Genomic DNA, 8348 nt, shown 5'->3' with positions numbered 1-8348 from the left:
GGGGGAGAGGGGTCGTTCTCCTTCTGGCTCTGGAGCTGTTGGAGAGAGTTGGGGGTGTGAGAATTTGGGAGATGGGAGGGCAGAGGGATCCCCAGATTATAAGGGACCCCCTCTCCCCACCAGCCTCCTCTCCCTTCCCCAACTCACCCGAGCGCTCCTTCGGGGTTGGTCAAGATCCTGCGGGGGAGGGGTCTGTGAACCCCAAAACTGAGAACTCTCCCCAGTGCTCCTGTTGCCCCCACAACTCCGAGACCCCCGAAACCCTGGGGGTCCTGGAACACTCCTCAGGACCCCCTCAAAACCCTGTGCAACACCCGACAGCCCCCGGAACCTCCCCCGAGCTCCTGGAACCCTTTAAGCTCCTGAGAGCCTTCAACCTCTGACCACCTCCAAAACCCCCTGGGACCGTCCCCAAACCCCTCGGTGAGCCCCCGACCCCCTGAACCACCCCCAAGCTCCCCGAATCTCCTGCAGAGACCCCCACTCACGGGGCTGCCCAGAGGGCTGCGGGACGGCACTGCCCAGGGGGGGCCCCCCCGGGGGGCTGAGACCACCAAGCGCTTGGAGCTGCGTCGCGTCACTGTAGGAGGAGATGGGGGTCCTGACCTCCAACAGCCCCCCGGGACTCCTCCCGACTCTTGCATGGCCTCAGAAACCTCCGCAGTTATCCCAGAAATCCGCCAGGGACACCACAAATCCTCCCCACAGCCCCAAAACGGACGCGCCCACCCCACGGCCCCCCACACAGCCCTTCCAGGCCACCCCACGCCACGAACACATGCGGCCCCAGCCGGGATCCCCTGGAACCCCCCCGGTCCCCTCCTAGACGCACCCGGCCACAATGGAGCCCCCCAGCAGGCCCGCTCAGACCCCGCCCCCAGACCCACAGCCCCGCCCCCTCCCCACAGCTCTTCCATAGACGCCCCCCAGGACCACCGCAGCTCCAAATGCCGCCCATGAACCCTCCCACAGGAGCTTCCCCAGACCCCAAGCCCCCAGGACTCTCCCGGACACCCCCAGACCCCTCCTCACCCCTCGGGGTCGCCCCCGCCGAACGGCGGCCGCCGCGGACTCCCGCCATGGCCATTCGAACAGACGGCTGTGACGTCATCGCTCCGCGCCGCGCGGGAACGCGGTGGGCGGTGACCCGGCCGCCATCTTGGGTGTGGCGGCTGTGTCGGAATGGGCCGCACTTCCGGGGAGATCGGCGGGAAGAGACGCAATCAAGAGGAGACGCACCCGGAAGCGCCAGCGGGGCAGCGCGTCGCCATAGGAACGTGTGAGTGGGGGGCGGCGGGGGGCTGGGGCAGGATTTCGGGGCAGGATTTTGGCTCTGCGGGGGCTCCGAGGGCGTCCAGAGGGGATCCTGGAGGGTCTCGRGGGGTCCGGGGGAGTCCTGGCTGCGCGTTTCGGTGTGTCCCGTTGGCGTCTTTTGGGTGCTTGGTGGCTTCTGGGGAGTCCCGGAGGTTTCCTGGGGAGTCCGGAGTGGCCGTGGACACCGGGGGCTCGTTTAGGACAGGGGACGAAGTGGGGTCCTGAGGAGCTGGAGGGGAAGTCTGGCGGGGGCTTGGGGCTCCCAGGAGCTSGGGGCGGACCCAGGTGGTCCCGCTGAGTGTCCAGGGGATCTTGAGGAGAGGCCAGGGGGTCCCGGACTTCGGAAGCTTCTTCTGAGGAGGGCCAAGGGGGTCCTGGATCTTCTCGGGGCAAGGAGGGGGACCCAGGACCCCTGAGGCCACCCAAATTCCAGGGGTTCCCGTGGTAGGTCTCCCAGGAGTATTTTGAGRGGGAGGGGGGATCCCAAATCCCTACGTATGTTGCGGAGGGCATCTGTGGGGTCCTCCCMACTCCCAGCCCGGGGAGGGTGGGAAGCGTCCCCTTCACTTCGGGGCCACGGGAGGAGGTCCCACCCCCCGGGATTTTTGGGGGGATTCTTCCTTCCCCTCCATGGCCCCCTCGGCGCCCCTCCAGCCCCGCCATGGGCCTGTGCAAGTGTCCCAAGCGCCGGGTGACGACGCTGTTCTGCTTCGAGCACCGCGTGAACGTCTGCGAGAGCTGCCTGGTCAGCGCCCACCCCAAGGTCCGCCGGGGCTCCGCTGAAGGCTGGGGGTCCCCAAAACTCCCCCGGGGACCCTCGATAACCCCTGAACCCCCTTGCCCTCGCAGTGCATCGTGAGGTCGTACCTGCAGTGGCTGCAGGACAGCGATTACAGCCCCCAGTGCCCCCTCTGCGAAGCCCCCCTGGGCGAGCGTGAGACCGTGCGGCTCGTCTGTTACGGTGGGAGGGGGCACCGGGGGCTGGGGGGGATCCCTGAACCGCGCTTGAGGGCGTTCGGAGGGCGTGAAATGAACTTGCCGGGGAGCCGGGGGTGCTTAAAAGAGACTTTTGGGGGACAGGGGAAATTTGAAACTCAGTCCTGGCACCACTGAAGTGGTTTTAAGGGAGGTAGGGGACCCAGACACTGCCTTTGAGTGGGAAGTTGGGGGGGGCTCGAAATGGACTTTGGGGTGGTGTGGGGGGATTGGGGAGCCTTAACAGTGAGTTTTAGGAGGACTGGTGGGGTATAAAATGGCTTTTGCGGGGTCAGAAGGGAGCTGGGGGGCGTTGGCAGACGGGGTGGAGGGTGTTTGGGACATCCCCAGGCACCTCCAAACCACCCAGTGCCTCCCTCTGGGCCCCCCAAACCCACCCTGGAGAATCCCCTGGGACCCCAAGATGTCTCCCGGGACCCTCGCTGGTGGGTTTTGGGGTCCCATTAACCACCCATGCCCCCCCCAGATGTGTTCCACTGGCCGTGCCTGGCGGGGTGGGCTCGGGCGCTGCCCCCCCGCACAGCCCCCGCCGGGCACCGCTGCCCCCAGTGCGGGGGACCCCTGTTCCCCCCCCCCAACCTGGAGGGCCCTGTGGCCGAGGCACTCCGGGCACGGCTCCGGACGGCGCCCTGGGCGCGGCCCGGGCTGGGGCTGCCACTGGTGAGTACCCAAAATACCCTAAAWACACCCTAAAGTGCCCCAAAATGCCCTGAAATACCCTAAAATGCCCTAAAATACCCCAAACTCACTCTAGATCGAGGATTTGGAGGAGCCGCCAGAGCCTGAGACCACCCAGGAGCCAGACGGGGGCTGGGATGGTGCGGAGTGACCCCCCAAAAACACCCACAGGGCCCCCAAAAACATACCTGGGACCTCCCTAACCCCCTCCGGACCCCTTCCATCTTCTATCCAGGAACCTGAACCACCTCAGGGCTCCTAGAAACCTTCCTGGAACTTGCAAAAACTCTCCCAGGACACTTTAAACCTCCTGGGACCCTCAAACCCTTCCCAGGACACCCTAAAACATCCCCTAGGACTCCATAGCCCAACTGAGACTTCCCCTGGGAACCCTGACCCTGGGGGGGCCCCCCAAAAACCCTTCCAGRACCCCCAAAATCCACCCTGGAGCCCCAGCACTCACTTGAGCCCCATCTGAGACACTCAAATCTCCCTGGGACCCCTAAACCCCCCCCCAAATCTATTCTGCCACACCCCAAACCCTTGAGACACCCTAAGTCCTGCCCTGGGGACACCCCAACCCACCTCGAGCACCCCAGGGCCCCCCCAACCCCCAGTTCTGTCCCCACAGCTCCCATCACCCCCCCGGAGCCCCCCCCGAGTCCTCCCCAACCCCACGCCGTCGTCCACATGGGCGGGGAGACCCCAACCCTGCACCCAGGTGAGTCTGGGAGGAAAAGACCCGCCCCTCCCAGGAGAGGGGATGGGATTTGGGGTGTCCTCATAGGGCTGGAGAGCCTTGGGGGGGCAGCATTATGGAGCTGGGGGCTTGGGGACCCCACCATGGGGCAGAGTGGAGTTTCAGGGTCCCTGTGCTCCCCTCCCGCAGGCTCCGCCCCTCGCAAGCCCCTGGGGGGGCGCGAGACCTGGAGCCCCCCCGACCGGGACGAGGACAAATACCGGCGCCGGCCCCTGGCATGGATGCCCCCCAAGTTCAGGTGCGGTGTGGGACCGGGGGGACACTGGGGGAAATTTGGGTGTCGGGGGGGCATTTTGGGAGTCCTTCGGAGGGGGTCTCTTTTGGCAGTCAGTTGGGGGACACAGGGGACACTTTGGGGGCTCACTCGGGGTCACTTTGTGGGGACCATTTTGTGGGGGACCCTGCGGGGCACTTTGGGGAGGTCACTTGGGGTCAAGGTGRTGGGGGGTCATGTTTGGGGGCCCGGGGGGAGCTTAGGGGGTCACTCGGGGTCCCTTTGGGKGTCMCTTTGGGGGTCACTGGAGGTCTCCCCTCTCACCCCTCCCCCCGCAGGTGCCGCATACGCGGGGTCCCGCGGCGCCCCCTGCTGGCGCTGTGCCTGGGCGGGGCCGCGGCCTTCGCGCTGCTGCTGCTGCTATTGGGCAGCCTGGGMAGGGGCGGGGCCGACACCGACCCCGCCCTCGAGCCGCTCAACAACCCCCACGTGCGGGTGGGGCACTGACCACGCCCCAAAGGGCGGAGCCTGGCGGGGGGCGTGGGCTCCATGGGGCGTGGCAAATAAATGGCGCCTCMTTTTGGAGAGAGAGGTGGAAGTGTCCACGCGATTCTTGGGGGTACCAGTTCTTGCCAGTTCCCTCCCAGTGTCCCCAATGCCCTCAAAAGCTTCCCAGTCCTTCACAATCCATCCCAGTTCCCACCACTCTGAACTGATCAGCACCAACAAGTTCATTCTTTGCCCCCAAATTGGAGGTCCCAGGGGCTCTTTGGGGAGTCCTGGGGATTGTTTGGGGGTTCCCAGGGGGGAAATTTTGAGGTCCCACGTGGGGTGAGGGTTGTCCCAAGGAGGTTTTGGGGTGGTCCCAGAGGGGCTTGGGGGAGGGGTTTTTTCAGGGGTTTCTGGGAACTGTTGTAAAGACACAGGGGGAAACTGAGGATCCTGAGAGAGTTTTGGAGGGTTCGGAGTGGGTTTGGAGGGCCCAGGGCACGGTTGAGGGTATTGGGAGGGCTTGGGGGGCTCCTGCTGGAGTTTTTGTCGGTCCCACGGAAGTCTGGGGGTGTCCGCGGCCCTAGAATGGGTGGGCCCCCACTGACAGGTGGAGGCGGAGTAAGGCCAGGCTGCGCCCACCCGGCGGGGGCGGGTCCCAGGGGCTGGGGGGCGGGGTCTCGGCGGGTGTGGGAGGGGCAGAGGGTGGAGGGCGGGGCCCCAGCGGCAGCAGCTCCACCTCCAGCAGCAGCTGCTGCGGCCCCGCCAAGGGGCGGGCGAGTTCCAGCAGCGAGCTGTGATTGGTCAGCACCTGCAGAGGGGGCGGAGTCACAGATCCCAACACCACCCCCCGGAACACCCAAATTCCCACTGAACCCCCCCAAAGTGCCGTAAACACCTCCCCAAAACAACAAGAGGCACCGCAGAGACCACACACCACCCCCTGGCCCCAAACAACCCAACAGATCCCATAATCCCCCTTAACATTCCCCCACTGCCCTCTAGACCCCCCAAAAATACCTCAGAATGCCTCAAAACTGCCCCAGACACTCCAAATTACCCTTTAGCCACGCCCTGAATGCCTCCGAGCCCCAAAATTTCTGTTGAGCCCCACTGCAGCCCCTCCACCTCCACCCCTCCCTGGTCCTCGGTACCCGCAGGCGGAAGGTGCCGGGGGGCCCCCCCCGCAGCCGCAGCCTTYGGGGGTCCCCCGGGGGGTGCTGGAGCTGGAAAATCCCAGTGGGAACATCGGAAATTTCGGGAATGGTCAGGAAACGATGGAGGAGCCAATGGGGGCGGGGGGCGCAGCCAGGGACCGCCCTGGGGCACACGCAGGTCCTGGGGGCCAAGAAAGGGGCATCGAGTGGGGTGTCCCCATCTGGGAAACGCCCCCCGGGCCCCCAAGAACTCCCCTCAGATCTTGAGGGTCCCCCAGTGGGGTTACAGGGATCCCCCCAGGGGTGACCTGATGGGGGTAAGGAGGAGCCTGCCCCAGATTTTGGTAGTCTGCACAGGGGTCGGGTCCTCTCCCTGGGATTTTGGGGTGCACGGGGGGAGTCCATACCCGTTGCTGCGGGAGTGCGGGGTGTAKGGTCCCCGGCAGAGCTGGCGGGGGACACAGAGATGCCCCCCAAAAGTGTTAAGGCAGCTCTGGGCCCCCCCACAGCCGTGGGAGCCCTCGGTGCACTCGTCCTGGTCTGGAGGGGAAGGGGGGAGGAGTTTTTGGGGAGGCTGAGCCCCCCCAGTGGCTCACAGCCTCCCCCCCCCACTCACAGCAGAGCCCAAAATCCCCCAGAGCCCCCCAAATCATCCCCAGAGCTCCTCCAGCCTCCACACGGCCCCCAAAGTCCCCCTAGCCAGCACCAAGGGCTCCCGTGCTGGCCTGCAGTCCCCTCAGCCCCCAAAGTACTCCACAGACACCCCGTAAACCTCCCCACAGCCCCTCCAAAGCACCCGAAAACACCCCATAGCCCCACAACGCCCCACTCCTCAGCACTCCTCAGCCCCACAGCTCCTCCTCCCCAGCGCTCCTCAAACCACCCCACAACCCCCAAACCGCCCCTCAAGCCCCCCAGCGCCTTCCCCGGCCCCTCGTACCGCGGCAGAGCCCGTCCTGCTCGCTGTACCCGGGGGGGCAGAGGCAGCTGAAGCCCCCGGGGAGGTTCTGGCAGCGGTGCTGGCATGGGACATTCCCCTGGCACTCGTCCACATCTGGGAGACCCCCAGAGGGCAGGGGGGACAGAGAGACCCCCGTGAGACCCCGCAGTGAGACCCCACCGTCAGCCGGGGGAGGCAGACCCTCTGTGGGCGTGTCTGCAGCGGGTGGGCGTGTCCCTCCAGCGGGTGGGCGTGTCCCTCCAGCGGGATGGGCGTGTCCCTCCAGCGGGATGGGCGTGTCCCTCCAGCGGGATGGGCGTGTCCCGGGGGCGGCCCTCACCGTGGCACTCGTGCCCGTCGGCGCCCAGCACGAAGCCGGGGCGGCAGCGGCAGCGGAAGGAGCCGAAGGTGTTCAGGCAGCGCTGGGAGCACCGGGCGCCCATGGAGCACTCGTCCACGTCTGGGGGCGCAGGAGGGGCTTCGGGAAGGGTCTCGGGGAGTGTCACATCCCCTCGACCCTCCAGGGCCCCATGAGAGCAAGGGAAGCCTTCCCGCTCCACACCGAGGGGTGCCCCGCGGGATCAGAGTGGTTTGGGGGGGCTCTGACCGAGGCAGGAGCGGCCGTCCGGGCCGAGGCTGAACCCGGCGTGGCAGCGACAAGCGAAGGCTCCGGGGGAGTTGGCGCAGCTGTGCTGGCACCAGCGGAACTGGCACTCGTCCTCATCTTGCACCAGAAGCACCCAAAAATACCCCAAAACAACCCATAAATCCCCTTGAGCTCCAGATCTACCCCATAGAGCTCCACAGCCCTCTTTACCCCAAATGCCAAAAAATCCTGCCATAGACCCCCAAATCCCCCCGTTATTTCCCCTAAAGCCCCCCCCACGGGGGGGGGGGCTAGCCCCAAATCCTCCCCCCATTCTCGTAAACCGCAACCCTTCCCCGGACCCCCCGGTACTGACCCACGCACTCGGTGTGCCGGTGACGGTAGCCGGGGGGGCAGCGGCACTCGAAGCCCCCCGGGAGGTTGATGCAGTCCTGGCTGGGCCGGCACGGGGGGGGCCCCGCGCACTCGTCCACGTCTGGGGGCGACACAGGATGGGGAAAACCACCAGGAACCCCTCCCGACTGACCGTCCATYGCGGGGGCACCTCCGTACCCCTGCAGGGACCCCGCCCCCGAAATTAGCGCCCCCACCCCACTGCCGAGAAACGCCCCTGGGGCGGCCCCACCCTCCCAGACCACGCCCTAAACCCGCCCTGAAGCACCTGAGCCCCGTCCACATACACACAACCCACACCGTCCAGGTTCCGTCCCTTGGCCACTCTCACTACACGCTTGATCCCGCCCCTTTCCACAGCCCCGCCTCCAATTTCCATTTTATAACCACGCCCCTCCTCGCGGTCCGGTCCGCCGCCCCGCCCATCCCAAACCCCTCGCCCCTCGCTCACCTGCGCAGGTGCCGTCGGGGGCGGGACCGAACCCGGGAGGGCAGCGGCCATCGGGGGGCGGGGCCGGGCGGGACAGGGGCGGGGCGTGCGGAGGGGGCGGGGCCGGGGCGGGGCCGAGGCCGGGGCTGAGCAGCGCGGCCGAGCGGGGCAGGCACAGGTACCCCCCAAAATGGTTCAGGCACTTCATGGAGCCCCGGCACGGGGGCGGCCCCTCCCCCGCGCACTCGTCCACGTCTGGGGCACCACACGGGGAAGGACAGTGAGACGGGACCCCCCCAAAACACCTCCGGGACCCACGGAACCCCCAAAATAACATGAGAGAGGACCCCGTACTCCCCACCCCAAAACA

General features: G+C 66.7%; 4 protein-coding genes across 4 annotated transcripts; 2 read left to right on the top strand and 2 right to left on the bottom strand.

The window, feature by feature from the left end:
• Nucleotides 1–6: 6 nt before the first annotated feature.
• Nucleotides 7–960, top strand: LOC130587147 (basic proline-rich protein-like). Its single transcript, XM_057388113.1, has 4 exons — nt 7–368; nt 475–598; nt 709–783; nt 827–960. Exons 1-4 carry the CDS (start codon nt 72–74, stop codon nt 958–960), a joined length of 630 nt encoding a protein of 209 aa, XP_057244096.1. The 5' UTR covers nt 7–71.
• On the bottom strand, nt 454–1977 carry LOC130587146 (uncharacterized). Its single transcript, XM_057388112.1, has 2 exons — nt 1033–1977; nt 454–580 (listed from the first exon to the last, which is right to left on the bottom strand). Exon 1 carries the CDS (start codon nt 1975–1977, stop codon nt 1108–1110), a length of 870 nt encoding a protein of 289 aa, XP_057244095.1. The 3' UTR covers nt 454–580; nt 1033–1107.
• On the top strand, nt 1976–4591 carry ZFPL1 (zinc finger protein like 1). Its single transcript, XM_057388110.1, has 7 exons — nt 1976–2077; nt 2164–2275; nt 2777–2970; nt 3065–3128; nt 3620–3709; nt 3878–3986; nt 4301–4591. Exons 1-7 carry the CDS (start codon nt 1976–1978, stop codon nt 4467–4469), a joined length of 840 nt encoding a protein of 279 aa, XP_057244093.1. The 3' UTR covers nt 4470–4591.
• A 79-nt stretch (nt 4592–4670) lies between these two features.
• Nucleotides 4671–8329, bottom strand: LOC130587144 (EGF-containing fibulin-like extracellular matrix protein 2). Its single transcript, XM_057388109.1, has 8 exons — nt 8000–8329; nt 7511–7630; nt 7156–7272; nt 6889–7008; nt 6549–6662; nt 6016–6148; nt 5606–5789; nt 4671–5262 (listed from the first exon to the last, which is right to left on the bottom strand). The coding sequence occupies exons 1-8, from the start codon at nt 8313–8315 to the stop codon at nt 5035–5037; spliced, it is 1332 nt and encodes a 443-aa protein (XP_057244092.1). The 5' UTR covers nt 8316–8329; the 3' UTR covers nt 4671–5034.
• Nucleotides 8330–8348: the final 19 nt, after the last annotated feature.

The sequence above is a fragment of the Malurus melanocephalus genome, unplaced genomic scaffold (genome assembly GCF_030028575.1).
Source record: "Malurus melanocephalus ecotype Western Australia unplaced genomic scaffold, MMel_1.1 scaffold_1578, whole genome shotgun sequence".
Classification (NCBI taxonomy): Eukaryota; Metazoa; Chordata; class Aves; order Passeriformes; family Maluridae; genus Malurus; species Malurus melanocephalus.
Note: the sequence above shows the minus strand (reverse complement) of the source record. Positions and strands in the feature narration are given on the sequence as shown.

Excerpts from the sequence above, each read along its gene's own strand:
- LOC130587147 (XM_057388113.1), top strand. The coding sequence starts at position 72 with ATGGGAGGGCAGAGGGATCCCCAGATTATAAGGGACCCCCTCTCCCCA. Across the intron at positions 369-474 it reads AACCCTTTAAGCTCCTGAGA|AGACCCCCACTCACGGGGCT; the intron begins GCCTTCAACCTC and ends AATCTCCTGCAG. Across the intron at positions 599-708 it reads CACTGTAGGAGGAGATGGGG|CCCCAAAACGGACGCGCCCA; the intron begins GTCCTGACCTCC and ends TCCTCCCCACAG.